Raw genomic sequence first — 16,896 nt, 5'->3', positions numbered from 1 at the left:
CTCAGAATTCAGTGAAAAAAATCATGAATAATCAACTGAAGTATGATACATATTAACCATGAAAACAACAAATATGAAATGAAAATGACAGGAAATTAATAAATGTGCAATAATTATAATAATTCATTTTGCTTTCAAAAATCACAATTTATTTATATGAGTGTCTAAGTTGTATCAAGAAACATTTCACGGTTATATAAATGAATAATATATATCTAAATAGTTAACACTGTAAAATTTAAAGGTACAAAATATTAAAGTACAGTATAAAAATATCGCATTTATTACGAATATTTTACAAAATTGCATAATACTAAATTGATGTACATTTCACTTGTCATAAGTTTTCTTTTCGATTATCATAATCTGAAGTATAAAGTAGTTCGTGTTAAATAGATTGACCTGTGTTGAATTATTCTGTCAACATGAAACGTATTGCAAAATTCAAATATAACAAAGTTCTTAAACAGATACAGATAGAGGCGTTCACCTCGGTACAAAAATCATCCATGTCCTGTTCTAAATACGAATAGCCTGTCATTATTTTCATCATTTATGACAGCTTAAGTCTATTATGCTAGATAAATGTAAATAGGGGGCAGTTCAAACAGAATTTACAGGTATTATTTTAGGTACAGGTTATCCAAGATCAATTTCATTAGACATGAACTCAAATCAGAGAAGTGTAGATCATGCTCCGAATGTTTTGGATTGTGAAATTTAAATCCATCATTTTAGTGAATATTGTGATACCGCGTATATTTTTATCATAGATGTTGTAGGTCCTGTGAAATATTCTCGTGTAAAAACAAAACTTGTTATTTAATAATACTACGGTGAAAGAAGACTCGTAGTCAATATATTACCCATCGGATATATTCTAAACATTTAGATGTGATTTACTTTTAAATTAAAGTGAATACGCCAATTCCGGGTTGTCTCCAAATCCGGGTCACTCGTGTATATTTCATGTCACCTTGTTTAAATTGAAGCATAAAAAACTTAATAGATACATTGATCACGAACTATAGGCCTTTCAGTCTTTGAGCATTAAACGATAATCGAAAATTAACATTTACAGACCCTCCGAGAAACGAATTTAGAAATAAAGCGCTTTCGAGATGGAGATTTTCACACATCTTTGACATGCTATTTCCATTATTTACGCTGCAGCGTGGTTGATGTGAAAGTTAATGGATGAAAAATATTGCACATGAATTCAGTTATATGTCAACAATTATTCAGAAGGATAACTGCTCAAATAAATTAACACCAATTAATCAATCTGAAGACTTTTCCCCAATTGAGGATCACTATACCTGAAACATATTTTTCTGCGGATTTACGATAACGCTTATTAATAATCAAGGAAAGTTCCTTTTAAAAATCTGGAAATCATCTGGATTTTTTGGATTTTGCAATCTTGAGCAATAGCCTTACATTCCCGCTAAATCATGGGAGGCTCTTTAGTTTATGTTTCTACAATATCACATTTGCATGAATTAATTCAGAAACGATATTACAAATACATGTTAATTTTCATTGAAAATTTGTCATATATTCTGTTAATCAAAGAAAATACGGGAGATAATTCTAACTCAGTGCATTTAATATGAAAAATTCTGAGAGTTTCGAATGTCTGAAAAAAGATCTTTTACTGGTATATTGAACCTATGTAAACAAAAAGAGGGCACGAGCCTTGTTTATAGATAAAGAATTGTGAGCTTTGTATCTTGCTTATAATTTTACGAATGACTCTAAAATTTTATTTGATCATTAGAAATGCATTTCTAAAGCGTTGTAAATAATAAAAACATAAAAATAGAATTTGACCAAATCGTGACCATGCTCCTTAATATGAATTTAATTTTAAGATGAGATATTTTCAGCCTCAAAATGGTTTGTTATGAATAATTTAACTGTTATTTTCAACGCAGCTTCATTAATTTTTCTCCAAAATCGTTTCCGACAGCATCGGGAGCGATTCTGCAATTTTTTACTACGGGTCAATGGGAGGCATTTTAACTCTGCATATGACCTGTCCCGAGACACAGTTAGATTATTCTAACTAAGCAGAGTGTAGTGAAATTAATAGCATTATCATTATTGAAGGCTTAAAGCTTGGTTATGTAAATGTCAGCAATACGGTGTGTTGATGTATCTTTTTCGTAAATGTCCGATAACCTATGCAATGTTAATCCGTGCACACACGGGTCAAAGTCTAGTAGCATAAAATTTAAATAGAACAGCTTTGCAAAATATCAAAGAAACAGTCTGACGTGGCCCGGAATTGGCGACTTCACTGTATTACATATTTGGCTGGGAAAATTTATAGATTTTACCTTTAAAATTAAAGTGTTTACAACTCACCTGAGAAACCACGTGCCTCATGCGCAGACTCTGGTAATGCCTCAGTAGGACAAACCCGGCTATGACGTCAGAAGGTACAACATCTAAATCCCGGAAAAATTCCGTAAACAGCTTCGCAATCTCAGCAATGGTATTCTAAAAGAGCAATATATTACAACATATACGTATATATTGACATTTACTAAATTACCCACGGTGTAATTGGCATATAGTTAATAAGGAAAAAAATCAATCACTGTTTTGCAGCTCTCTTTATTATAAAAACTGAATTCAAATGTTAGAATTTCAAGTTCTCCAGAAAAATACTCTCTTTTGTCGACTGACGAAAAAAATTTCATTTCAAAACACATATCTAATAAGTATAATGATACTTTAGAACAGCTATGTTAATCTTATTTCTTCAAATGCATACATTTATTATAGATCGTTACTTGTAAAATCACTTATAGGGTACTTTGTTTAAGTTGAAGTCATATATTCAAAGCATATGCGCGGATTTCTGCGCGGAGGTGCGGAATCTTGAATTATGTCCACTTCTTTGAAAGCATCGGTATTGTTAAAAAACACAAGATGAACATACGATGTTAACAAATATGATTTCATCTAAAGCACCAAATCAGAAAAGCAATTAAACGATCTATGACTGGAACGAAAAGAAAACATAATAAAATAGAGTAGAAAATTTAACATACCGGACATTTTTGGTTTTAAAAAGTGAAAAACTATTCAAACTAGACGTTTGTATAATCGTATGTTGTTCGGTATAATAGAAATTCATTCAATAAATGTTCAGGAAATATGAACTTATCCCCCCCCCCCCCCCAAAAAAAAAAAACAAAAAAAAACAAAAACCAACAAAAAACACATTCGGGCGATGCCCTCGGGAAATATGATTTTTCTTTGGGGAATAAATCCTTCACCATCATGCAATAGATGTATTATGACGATCCTAAAGTAGCTTTCGATGAAAAAACATTATTAGAAGAAAAATGATTAAATGACTCCTTGTATACCAATATAGCATTGAAACCCTACCCTGTAAGAGGATTGAGGAAAGGCAATATACTAGATCAGATTCTTTAATAAAGAAATGTGCACTTGTTTTTAGGTTTCTTTGTTTAAACTGAATGACTGTTACCACCACTGAGAAAAGGATTCTGCATAAATCATGTACCTACGTTTTTCCCATGAAAATTTCACAATCACATTTGAAAAATCCCGTTTATTTATAATGTTTCTACATGTAATATAGGAAATTACTTTGGGTTTTTTTTTTCCTTCAGTACTATATTGTATAATGTAACATAATTTTCATTTCTTTCAGTATATCAAATAGTGAATCTTTTTTTTCTATTACACGTACAAGCACGTTTTATACCAGGGAGACAACAGGGATACATTGCACGTTAACTCCTACCGCACTTCAGTTGAAATTAACGCCAGGGAAATCTAATTTCATGGAATTTATTCCCGCAGAACATGCCTCTCTGTTAAGAAACCGCTGATGTGTGCTGGATTTTATCCTACCGCTCAATCTAAACAGTCTCCAAGTGTAAATGAATGGTTTTAGAGGGTGACAATTTGGAAAGGAGATGACAGACCCCGGTAATAAGATATTGCTGTCGTTTGACCAAACAAAGGTCGTACACGAGAGGTTTGGGTGATGATGCGACAAGTTGTAAGTTTAATACCCTGTATTGTGTTAATGACCCTTGAACAGCTTACAAATTGAAATGATGGGGTTTAAATAAAGCAACGTCGGTTCTTTATACATGGTTATATAAAGAATGATCAATGAAAACTGCATTACAAGGGAATCAAGCAAATTGACAAATTGAAGGAAAGTGGGAACAAAACGTTAGCTCCCTAAATGCTATCTCTGCCACCTATAAAATGTAATATGTGAGTTTCAAAATTATATCGCTGATGAATATTTCATTAAAAAGCCTCTTTAAGCATATTTTAAAAAATGAGAAACGCTCAGTTTCTTGATTTTATGATCGCTCTGCGTTTCTTTTGCTTCATTTTCATATCCCTCGACGAAGCCTCGCTGGAGAAATCGTAGAAATGAAGACTAATGATACACACGACCCGCCATCATCAATTTTCAAGGGTTTCGAGCGACTCTCCACTCCAATCAATCAAACGGCGATGGAATATCGTTATGGTGACATCAACAACCGAACGATTACTTGTGGTGGCGTAGGATTTGTCAAAAACAGACCATGATAAATACCGACGTCAAATACTTAACGCAGTACATGTACTTCGTTGACCAGTGAGCTATCGGAGAATCCAGTGCAGTCCAAGGATAATTTGAGAATATCTATCCGTGTTGAGAGGCTTCGTCTACCACGTTTGAGAACTGTGATGTCGAACAATTCAATAGCAGTCAGATCAATTTGGAATGAGTTCTTTCATAAACCGTTAATGGAATGTACTGTTAACCTTTCTTCATATTTTTGTTCACACATCATTCTTTTATTTGCTTTTTTGCAATTAATTATCTTGCTTTTGCTTTAAATGCAATAAATAGACAAAATTTATTTCCAACACTGTTCAGATCTATTAATGGCATAGCCAATGACAGAATGGTTCAACCGCCGCCGATTCGCTTAATTCCGCTGCTTACTGAGTTTTACAACATTAAATATTACCTGCTCTTTCCAGCATTATAAATTAGTTTTAAAAAAATTATAATGTGAAACAAGACTCCACATCCTAGAAAGCGTCTACAATGACTGATGCTATAAGTTTGCTCGTGCTATGACTAGATACCCTGTTGTTGTTTTTCCGCTCAACACAGCAGCATAGAATGTTAAACCTCCGATCCCAGCTCTCCTCGTACGCTCGTATTGTTTTCCTACAAAAAGAACATCGATATTAACTGTCATTTTCACGACCACTGGGGAAATAAGAGACACGTATACTGGTGTGACTGTAGACAGGCGCCTTTGGTAGAGTGTAAGGATGCTCAACAAGACTGATGTTTAACTGGGAATTCACACCGATGGTTGATAAGAAGTTTCTTTACTGGCCATTATTTGATCACAAGTTCAATAGAAGACCATAACAACAGTCACGGATTGCTAGTAAAATTACTCTTTCGCCCCACCCATCCACTCTCATCTCTAAAACGCTGCTTGTAAATATGAACTGGGTTATATGTGTCACCTGAGATGTGTGCAAAAAAGTTAAAATGAATTTGTCAGAGCCCTGGAGTTCTAAATTCACAAAAATTTTAATATTTGGACTAACTAAACCCATTCCACCTTCTACCCAATCATTTCTTAACCAGTTTCTTAGCAAAGGGTTAACAAAAATTACGATATTCAAAACGCATATCAATTTCTGAACTTCAATAGTTAATAAAACGAATATTTTTTTAATAAAATACTTTATGAGCAAAATACAGAGCTTTTTTATGTCATCAGCACTTAGCCATACTTCTGATAATATAGATTTAACATGTAAATACTATCTGCATATTTTTGTATACAGCCGATCGTTTTTCTACATGAATTATGATATTAAAGCTCAAATCGAGGCTTTGTTCCCTGAAGATAGAAAAAAGATGGACTATGAGGATTCTACTGTTAAAGGTCATCAGATATCAACATAAATACACCGATATATTTCATGGTCAAACAAAGATTATATATTTTAGGTTTCATGAGAAATTATTCAATACCGTCTAAATGATAATGGCACTATGAATATTTTTCACTTAAATTTGATGTTATGCTACTCCATCTTTTCAATATCTTTATTGCTTTTGATGCTGAATATTAACATATTTCATGAGCAATTGAAATAAATAGGCAAGATCTGGTCAAATGAAAACTGAAAAAAAAGATATTGAACATTAAACTTTGTATTAAATTGGTAAAGACGTATAATATAATGAAAATAAATAACCGTTACTTTTTAATAATAAAAGATATTGTTATGATTTGGATTTTTGTATTCACTCCATCCAGAAAATTCATGACAAAAATAAGTATGAGATGATAACTTTCAAACATGACTTATATAACGACCGGTATAATGACGGCATGACACCATGAACACCTACCCTGTTAGTAGAAGACTACAAGAATAGCTATGTGAGGTTAATTTACAGAGATCAGGGATAAAATACATATGTTTAACTGACTAGTATCGTTACCATCATCTTAAACTACGGAGGGTTTTTTTTTTGACATGATGCGTTAATCAAAGATTTACCGTATACATTTTCATTCAATATTTGATTTTTATCACTGTAGAACTGTAACTTTCCATGTATGTTTTTGGAAAACAGACCAGAGCTTTAAAACAGTTAACGTTTACGTACATATGTCGATAAAACGCCTGAAAGGAGGTGCATTTTCAGATATCTTTTTGGATTTTTTAAAACTTTGTATTTAAAGGATAATTTGACATCCACCCCCCCCCCCCCCTTTCAAAAATAAAACAAACCCCCTGCTTACACTAAGTTTCTGGTCAGACTTCTAAATATTCTTATATTATACGTTTTATTTAAAAAATGAGTTACAATTTAAGCGATCACCGAATATTCGACGTTTGAATGCATTGATTTTTAACATATTAGCATACTGTATACAGGGAATTATTCGCTAGAGTTTTATTTTCGCCTCTTTCGTCCTCGTTGTCATCGGGCGAATTTAAGAAGGATAAAATCATATATATATATATATGACATTGAAATTCTCCCATTCCTAAATTCGCCCGCTGACAACGAGGACGAAAGGGGCAAAAATAGAACAGTAGCGAATAATTCCCTGTATAGAGCATCGTCTGGGCGAGTTCAAGACGGACTGAAACCGTTTACAAGTGAAGACGAGCGAAAAAAACACGGGGCAAAAATAACCCTGTATACAGTAGGTTGTTCTTTTTTTTTTGTTTAAAGATTCATTTGTGGACTGTACAATGTCAAGAATTCCTGGTTAAAAACACAAGTTAGTTTTGTAAAGCGCTGTAGCAAGTCAAACAAACTGAACTTCAGATCACGCACAAAAAGTGATGTCCGTCTATAGCTATATACAAACATTGTCTTACTGCATTTAATACATTTTTTAGCATGACGTCGACAATCAATATCACCATAAATTCTTGTAGAAATGATAGTTTGTCATTTGGCAAGATCATTTTAGATTCCGGAAGTCACGTTTGCGCATGATCTGTTTATGTAGGTTAATGGGTTATTACAATATTGCAAAAAGCCAGTGGATAGGGAATACTAGTCTATAGTTTATAGTCCAGTTAATTTATGGTTTACGTAATAATCTATTGAAAGCAAATATAAGGCGAAAATAAAATACAAAATAAAACTTAAAACATAGTACCTGTGGGTATTGAGATAGGCTGAAAACAATCGAAGGAGACTACTCCTAAATAATGAAAGAAATAATGCATGGTCAGCTATGTTATTTGAAGAACAAATAAGAAAAGAATATCCGTTCAAACACTGAATCATTGCTGTAACAAAGTTTATTCATTTAATTACAAATATTTTTCTTAATATATTTCATGATTATATTAACAAAAGAAAAACGGGATCTCTCTTTTCTTATTGAGAAAACTAATCAATCGTATTATTTGGAAAATTGAATCTAAAAATGAGAAGAACGAAAATAGAACCCATTCCTTTCCGTGATTGGAGTCGCCATGCACCTCAATGCAAGAACTGCCAAACATACTATTGACATAGGATGCAAAGCATTTCGTCTATGTACACAGCTGTTTTGCTTAGATTGGCAATTCTTTTGCTCAAACAAAAACATAGCTTAAGTACAGGCATTTTGGTGAGTGCTTCATTCCTCTTATTACACAATGGCGATCAAACATGTGTTTGAGGTGAGGCTGAGTGGGTGTCGGCCTCTAGTCATGCATGATAGTAGAATATATACATATTGAAACAAAGCAAGTCTGCATTCAGCAAGCATATGCATATTGGGCCCAAAGTTTTAAATTTACAATTCAAACAACATTGTACTGTTTGGTTACTTACTAGTACCCAAGCATCAGATAGTTTAACTGATGTATATAAATAACCAATATATCTAAAACCATCAATAATGTACACAGTGTACATTTGACATAACCAAAATACTGACATAATTTCTTTGAAACTCTTGTAAATATTTATAGTTTTCTTTATATATAGCCAAGTTAAAACATAAAACAAATGAATGTCTTCTTGAATAAAAAATGTTCTGTTCAATATTGCACTTTTCCAATTCCTTAAAGTTTATGGAGTTTTAATACAAATTCAAAAAGTCAATAAAAATTGGTTTCTTCATTACTTCTTGATTAAATCCCTGATTCAGGTATCAAATTGTTCATTATTTATGATTATCAAACTATTATAGATAAACTGATTCATATATTTTGTAAGCTCATTATAAAATATTCTAGCATCATGTTTGTGTTGTTATTTCTCTAGTTCATACACATCCCCTAAGTTTGGCTTCATAACTTAAGCTAAAGCAAGATTTTGAGGTTTGTGTTGTGGTTCCTAATCGTCAGAGTGAGATTCATCCGAGACATGAATGCTAATTATGCACAGAATTCCCCAGAGTACATTAAATTATCTAACATCATCAGAAATAATAATTAGATGATTAACAACTGTAGTTAATCTGTTAAGAAAACTGTGCATTCCAGTAATTATTACAAGCATACATATATTAAGATATATGCAATACTTGCATTAAATTCTCTCTCTCTCTCTCTCTCTCTCTCTCTCTCTCTCTGTATGTCTGTGTTAAATGCATGCTACACTTGTGATCAGGCAAATCAATATTAATTTGTTCAGTGTATTAAGAACACATCCATCTACCTTCTTGGAGGAGAGGGTACCCATAAAAACAAAGGCAAGATTATCTCTAGAATTCCTGCATTGCTGAAAAGTAACACATCACCGGAATAAACAGGATGTCACTGCTTTGCAACTGTTTCTCCCCTGACATTGTTATTTACAATCTAAATGATGTGACATCTTAGACTTATGAAATACAGCAACTTCTACTTCCACACTTTCATAATGGAAAAGGATTAAGGACAAGGGATTATTATTGTTCGCTAGAAAATGTGATGATCATTGATTCTATTATGCCAACAACTTTCACAATTTCCTATCAAAGGTTCTGATGAAATGGGAATTTTCTACTGCAAACAAATCAAATAAATGATGTTCACTACAGCAATTTCAATGACTTTTTGATTCAGTTTAATAAATTACTTTGTTCATGTAAAAAAAATAACTGAACATTTTTGCCTTGTCTCTTTCACACGTCTGAACATTACCTCAGCCTGTCATGGCATCAACAAATACTTTGCTGAACGTGTCTCAGAATGCAAGATTGGTCCAAGAGGTAACCAGCTGTTTTCTGATTTCACAAATGAATAGCTTACAGCTACACAATATGGAATCTAATCATTGAAAGGTCCATCCCATTAATAGAAGTATTAGTAAAGATCAATAGAAAGATCATGTAGAGATCTCAAAGATGAATGTGTTTTAAAAAGGACATTTGCATGGATATGTTCTATCAAATATTACTGGAGGTTTTGTAAAGATACTCTTAATCTTAGAAGACTCAATGCATAGGACAGTTCTAACTATTCTTGAGATATACTCTCAGATTCTCTGTTTCATGTTGTTTAAAGTCATATTCAGAACATGCCCCACTATTCCAGCATCACCAAAACTGGAAAAGGCTCTAATTATTAATAGAGAACCTACACTGTAGAACACATAAAGCCATTGAACAATGGAGGAATAATCATCATGCCATGTATCTTGATTCATCAATATGTTTAACAAGGTGACCACTATAGATGTGAAGAACTCCAGTGGATATAGGAGCAAGTTTATTAAAAATTTGTCACAATATATCTCCTTGTCACCCGTACGCTACTGCTGTTATTCTACTTTCATGAGTCTTAATGGAAGCTCTGTGATTTCATGGCTTTCAGGTTTATTAATCTCCAAAACTTAATTAACTCACATCTAAAGGACAGTTCACCAATAGGATTTGATGTTAGCATTAAGCTTTGGAAGATTCTGAAACAATGTAAGAATTAAAGTATGCGGTTTTTACAGGGACAAGCTATATCAAAACCAAGAAAGATTTAACGACGCCACACCTGGATTTCAATGCAGACGGTGTAATTGATCATTTACCAAAACTGAGTATTTACTATTGAGTAAGAAAAAAATACAAAGACATGCGAAATTTTTAACACTACTGAAAAGTTGAATCAACACTTTCCAAAAGTTATGTCCCTTGGCTAACATCTATGAGAATAAAACCATAGGAGTCTTACCATAACCAATGTAATTTTGGGTTTTGTAATTTTGTCATTTAACTTTGAGGGTCTATTTTCATCTTGAAATTTTGGTTGTCTCCGGATACGGCTAAAATACAATGAATTCATTGCATAGAACTCAAATGTTTTGTAGCAAAAGAAGCAGATTATTGGATGGACCTGGTGTTTATTGATTTTGGATAGACCCTGCAAAGGAGACTTAACTATTTCTTTTTTTTTGAAAAGTGATGATTGGTTTAATATACTGTGGTTTCATTAATATTCAAGGGTATCAATTTTCGTGGATAAAGTGAAAATCACAGTTTCAAGGATACATAAATTTGAGGCCAATGTCCCTATCAATACAAAATGTTAATAGAAATTGCACTTCAATGAACATTTAATTTCATGGATCAACTTAACAACGAAATCCACGAAAATTGGTATTCAACGAATATTGAAACCCCAGTATAGATCAATTGAAAGAAAATATTTAAGAGTTTATAAGTCTTACTGTACCAACTTAGTCATTAACCAAATGTAGTTGAAACATACATGTGAATTTTAAAACAAAAGCAAATGATAGATGAAATTTCTTTAATAAATTTGAAAATAAACCAATCCATACTGAGAGAGGATTCAAACAACGGAATTATACAGAATACCTCTGTAGCTGCTGAATCCTTGTGATTTGTTTACTATGCATAAATAATTCAACAGAATGTTTATAGTCATTAGTCAATAATAAATATGGTTCATAAAACTTTAAATAACCAGACAGTAATAGTTCTTGGTACATATTTCTAATTTTGAATAAGCTCTAAATAACACAGAATTTATCAGTGCCAAGTTCATGTATGTTATTTATATATTATACCATGTATTTTTGAAGTAGGGAAGTTACAACTATATTGGAAAATTAGCATTTGCCCTTCATCTTAGTGCAGTATAGCCAAGTCTCAAGCAAGCACTAGCTGAACATCTTTTTAATGATTTATTTGGACACAGACCTACTTTATAACTCCAATCTTTTTGTCAAGTTTAGATCTAAAAATCAAATTAAGTATACTTTTTTTAAATATTCCTTAAATATAACCCAAGTTTCTGTGATTGGTTCAAACCAAAAACTGTTATTGGTGTATAAATGATTACACTACATACAAATATTGTATACAACTGTAGTACTGTGATAGAATTTTTTCTTAGGTACCTAAATTACAGATTTCCTCCTTTCCCCAACTTCAAAATGAAATATTAATTAAAAATCAGATATTGAAAAATGGTCTGTAATTGACAGTATGAAAATCCAATGTAATTGTGTACTGCATCGGTAAACATTACATATGGAATTTGGATATTACCATATTATATCTTTTTATCTGATTTTTTATTTTTATTATTATCTAGTATGGCTACTGATATAACTGATATAACATATTAATAATGATCATAAGGAGCCTCATTGTCTCAATAACCATGATAATAAAATTGAATAATATATAAGCCAAATCTCTCCTATATAAGAAGCTCAAATGATATTCTCTATGATGATTACATTACTAATATATATAGGATAATATCTAATGACAATGACTGAATTCAAATGGTTCTCATAACACCCTTCTTTCCAAGAGGACTTGCACAAATGAAGACTATATATGTACAGACTGTAACAATTTCCCTCTCTGTGGTCTCACTCAATCACGTACCTCTGTCTCCAGTTCCGCCGGCCACTGGGTCGCTTGTTGCGTTTCTGCCTCTCTTTCAGACTTTCTTGGAATCGCTTCATCTTGACCCACTTACCCCCGGCGTGGTCGTAAGTACACCAGACCATGATTCCTATCACCAGCAGTATCAACCAGTTACAGATGTTCATTGCTGATCAAAAAAAATATATTCACGTAAAATACAAATACTGTAAACTGGACTTTTTATCAATGTCAAATACAAATACTGTAAACTGGACTTTTTATCAATGTCAAATACAAATACTGTAAACTGGTCTTTTTATCAATGTCTAATACAAATACTGTAAACTGGACTTTTTATCAATGTTTAATACAAATACTGTAAACTGGACTTTTTATCAATATCTAATACAAATACGGTAAACTGGACTTTTTATCAATGTCTAATACAAATACGGTAAACTGGACTTTTTATCAATGTCTAATACAAATACTGTAAACTGGTCTTTTTTCTATGTCTAATACAAATACTGTAAACTGGACTTTTTATCAATGTCTAATACAAATACAGTAAAAATTGAATTTCCTTTTATTTCTTAAAAAAAGACAATTGGTATTATTTGGTTATAATGCCAATGGGCAAGTCTATAATTTAATGGGAAGATTTGGTTAAAATACAAAAGCCATCTATAATGAATGTCCAAATATGGAGAAGTATCAAAGGTCAAATAAGTACTGGCTCCTCCATCGATTCTTTATTGATATGAAATCACAAATAAAATGTAATGAAAACACTGATTAAAAAGATTGTTGTGTTTCAAGAGAACTGTTCATAAGATAACTTAGTTTTCAAATATTAACCCTATTTTGAATTTGCCTACTGTCAATGAAGGCAAATGGGTCATACATTAAAGCGGAACAAAAGTTCCCCTGTATATACTAATGGAAAACCATGTCATTTCCCCATGAAGTCCATAGAATTTTTCTGTTTTCATTACCCAGTGTGACTTTCTTCTGGACCTCTGCAGGACAACTGAGGTAGTGATTGGCCAGCCAGACCACACCCACTATCTGCCATGACAGTTCAAACAGGAGGACAGCTACAATACAAAGGTTAAATCCCACAATTAATCAAGTCATGTTTAATTTAAATTAATATAAAATACATTGTTACTGTCTTGAAATATAAGAAATATTTGTGTGAGGGTTAAGAAACATTTTGCTCTAATATTCACAATCTACATCCCCAATTTAAACCTGGAAGTCAACAAATGTTGATACATTTCTGCAGTTGAAACTACATTTATGATGCCATGATGTAAATGATGCAATATAGATGATGTCTTTGTGCATTTGAATAAAGATTTCAATGCACCAGGCAGTATATTCAGCTTTTGGTTGATTATAGATTTAGTTTATTGGGTTATCTTCATTCAGTAAATGAAAGGTATAGTTGCAGAATAAAATTCCTTCATTTTGATAAAATTACTTCTTATTTCCCTTAAATATTGTAACAAAATGAAAAACTTTTGCCTGATACTACTGAAAAGAAGCATTGCACAGAGTGCATTTTAGCTAATATCAATTTCAAAAAAACTTTTTTGAAAAGTTTTTTTTGTCAATAATCAAGCATCTGTATACTGTGCATGTAACATATGTTTATCTTTATTGATGATTACAAATGCTGATTTCAGTCCGAAAGGACTGACTTATTGTTCGGAAGTAAAAAGAAATATTGCATTAATATATCATATCTCCACCTTTAATATAAGCACAGCTAGAACATAGGTAAACGTGATACTGTAGGTATATATCATCCCCATCTCTTTTACAATCTCTCTCCCCAAAATCAATTTATTACTACAATAAAACCTTCACAGAATCTGAGGCATGCCTGCTAAAACAATAGGTTTATAATTCTCGATTGGAATTTATCAGAATCAAGCGGCTATAAAAACCCAGACTAATTGCTTTTTACCCCCTAAAATAATCAATTTCCTTCAGATCTAAGATTTCATAATACAAAAAGACCAGAGACAAGGGCATTATCAACAGTGCAATCATATTGAGCATAAACCCGCACAAAATCCAATACACTGAAAAAATTCCCCCCACACACAATACACAACTTCCTATAGTGGCCCAACACTCCAGTTTCATTGCTTTTGAGACAGTATTTTTTTCTCTCGAGTTCATACAGTTTCTGTCTATGTATGTACACCTAAATGACAGGCAAGAAATCAATTCCAGTCCTTTCCTGTTTCACACAGTAGCATTACCTCTGGTGGTTTTACAGAATTAATCTTACAAGGAAACAATTCTCTCTGTTTAATTAACCCACCCTAATTACAGCATAGTGTGTCAATGATATCAATTAGTGTTGTACTACATACTTCATTCATTCAAGGATTTCTTGTACAATTACATAATATGTTTACATCTGCATACATGAAATTTGATTAGTACAATTGTATTAATTCAAAGTACATGTAGTTTTTACTATGTACACTAAATTATTACAGGCATATATATGTACATTGCACACATATATTATGTGATACATCTTTAACTTACTATTCAAAGATCTAAATCAGATCTAAGTTTACTACAATGGGAATGTAATTATCTGTACAAGTATGATCACATATCAATAGACAAATACAGTTGAACTTAGATATCTCGAACACCGTTACCTCGTATACAATGGATATGTCAAAGGGATTTGTAAGTCCAAACCACTTATTTTTAACGTATTTTATCCTCTTTATCTCAAACTCATGGATATCTAGAAGTTTTTTAAATAGTTTCAACTAATTCGAGATAACGAATTTTGACTGTAAATGAGAATTATAAATAAACATATTCCCATCTAAAGGTCAATCTTCTTACATATATGTATATTTGATTCGATTCAGAGTTTTTTTCAAAAGTTTTCTAAATATTTCTACATGTACAATGTGATCAACATTAATTATTACCGTATTAAAGTGTCTATGCATTATTTATTATGATGTGTTACTTGAAATTAATGGTCATTCGTAAGGCTTTATGATCTATGCATGCACAATACCAGTATACACTATTTATGCAAAATACCATAAACACTATTACTGCAAAATACCATAAACACTATTACTGCAAAATACCATAAACACTATTACTGCAAAATACCATATACTCTATTACTGCATTGCTAGAATTTGCAAGGTTGAGCACATGGCTCAGTGGTCATGGGCGTTAGGCCACTAATCGAAAGGTCGCTGGTTCAAACCTTGCTATGGTCACTTGATGTTGTGTGTTATGCATTTGGACAAGGCACCTTATCTACATTGTCTCAGTCCATCAAGCTGAAATTGGATACTGGCTTATGCTTGGGGTTAACCTGCGATGGGCTGGTGTCCCATCCAGGGGGAGTCAATGACTCTCATCCGCTAAGCACCCGGAACCCAGGGATAAGTACCAACCTTATGCGCCTTCATGGCATGGAGAAGGATTTAACGTAACGAGGCCGAGTACAGTTAGAGTATGCACTCTTTCGCGCAGCGTTTTATTTGCATATTGACGTCATTTGTTTGCTTGGTTGACGCCATGGCATTATAATTTCAACTTCAGATATTCAGCGAAATTTGTAGAAAATAGCTCGTTTGAGGCGTTAAATTTAAATTATATTGTAGAATAAACATACATGTCTTGAAGTATAAGCTATATTTGCGCTTCGGTCAAAAACATGAAGAGGATTCAGCAAGCCTAGCCCTCTGTCACATTTTCTTGCCCCAACTAAATACTGTGGTTTCATTAATATTCAAGGGTATCAATTTTCGTGGATAAAGTGAAAATCACACTTTCAAGGGTATGTAAATTCGTGGCGAATGACCCCATCAATACAAAATGTTAATAGAAATTGCATTTCAATGAACATTTAATTTCATGGATCAACTTAAAAATGAAATCCACGAAAATTGGTATTCAACGAATATTGATGAAACCACAGTATAGCATGTATTTAAAGACAGTAACCATGTATTTTGTATATATGACCCTAAATATGTGATTTTATATATATTTTTATTACTTAAATATGTTTGAATGTTTTAATAACACTATAAAGATCACCATTTTTGCCTTTGTCAAATAAAAATTAGCCATTATCCGACAACTTCTGAGAAACTGGGCATACAAATAAAACTTTGAAAAAACCCCTGGAACAAACCAGGAGGTAAAAGGGGTTTTTTTATTTGATCATTTGATGTCTTCTAGCAATAACCTTCATATGTATAACAGGAAAAAAATCCCTAGGGCAGAAGTTTAAAAAAATTGTGCAAAATTGATACATTTCAGGCAAATCCCATAGGATCATATGTTAAAAATTAACAAACTTTGAGATGACCCCCTAAACAAATGATGTGTCATTTTTTTTGTTTTAAAATAATATTATTTCAGTAGAAATACGTGCAAGAAATTTCATTAAAAAATCTAGGGCAGAACAAATTAGACCTGGCCTCGTTAAATTAACTAGAATTTG

General features: G+C 32.4%; 1 protein-coding gene across 5 annotated transcripts in view; it reads right to left on the bottom strand.

Annotated features, from left to right (window-relative positions):
* LOC128184993 (diacylglycerol lipase-alpha-like) overlaps positions 1–16,896 on the bottom strand; it is a 40,934-nt gene that overhangs the window by 11,516 nt on the left and 12,522 nt on the right. The window contains exons 3-8 of one of the 5 annotated variants that reach the window (XM_052854659.1): positions 13,373–13,474; positions 12,396–12,564; positions 11,701–11,733; positions 7,719–7,763; positions 5,149–5,233; positions 2,371–2,505 (exon numbers count right to left, since the gene is read on the bottom strand). In XM_052854659.1, coding sequence (XP_052710619.1) covers positions 2,371–2,505; positions 5,149–5,233; positions 7,719–7,763; positions 11,701–11,733; positions 12,396–12,564; positions 13,373–13,474 — 569 coding nt within the window. Of the gene's footprint in view, positions 1–2,370; positions 2,506–5,148; positions 5,234–7,718; positions 7,764–9,214; positions 9,278–11,351; positions 11,385–11,700; positions 11,734–12,395; positions 12,565–13,372; positions 13,475–16,896 lie in introns of all 5 variants that reach the window. The other 4 variants (XM_052854660.1, XM_052854658.1, XM_052854661.1 and 1 more) reach the window with 4 other exon arrangements.

This window comes from Crassostrea angulata, chromosome 5, assembly GCF_025612915.1.
Source record: "Crassostrea angulata isolate pt1a10 chromosome 5, ASM2561291v2, whole genome shotgun sequence".
In the NCBI taxonomy this organism is placed as follows: Eukaryota; Metazoa; Mollusca; class Bivalvia; order Ostreida; family Ostreidae; genus Magallana; species Magallana angulata.
The sequence above is the reverse complement of the archived record's forward strand: the minus strand, read 5'-3'. Positions and strand labels throughout refer to the sequence as shown.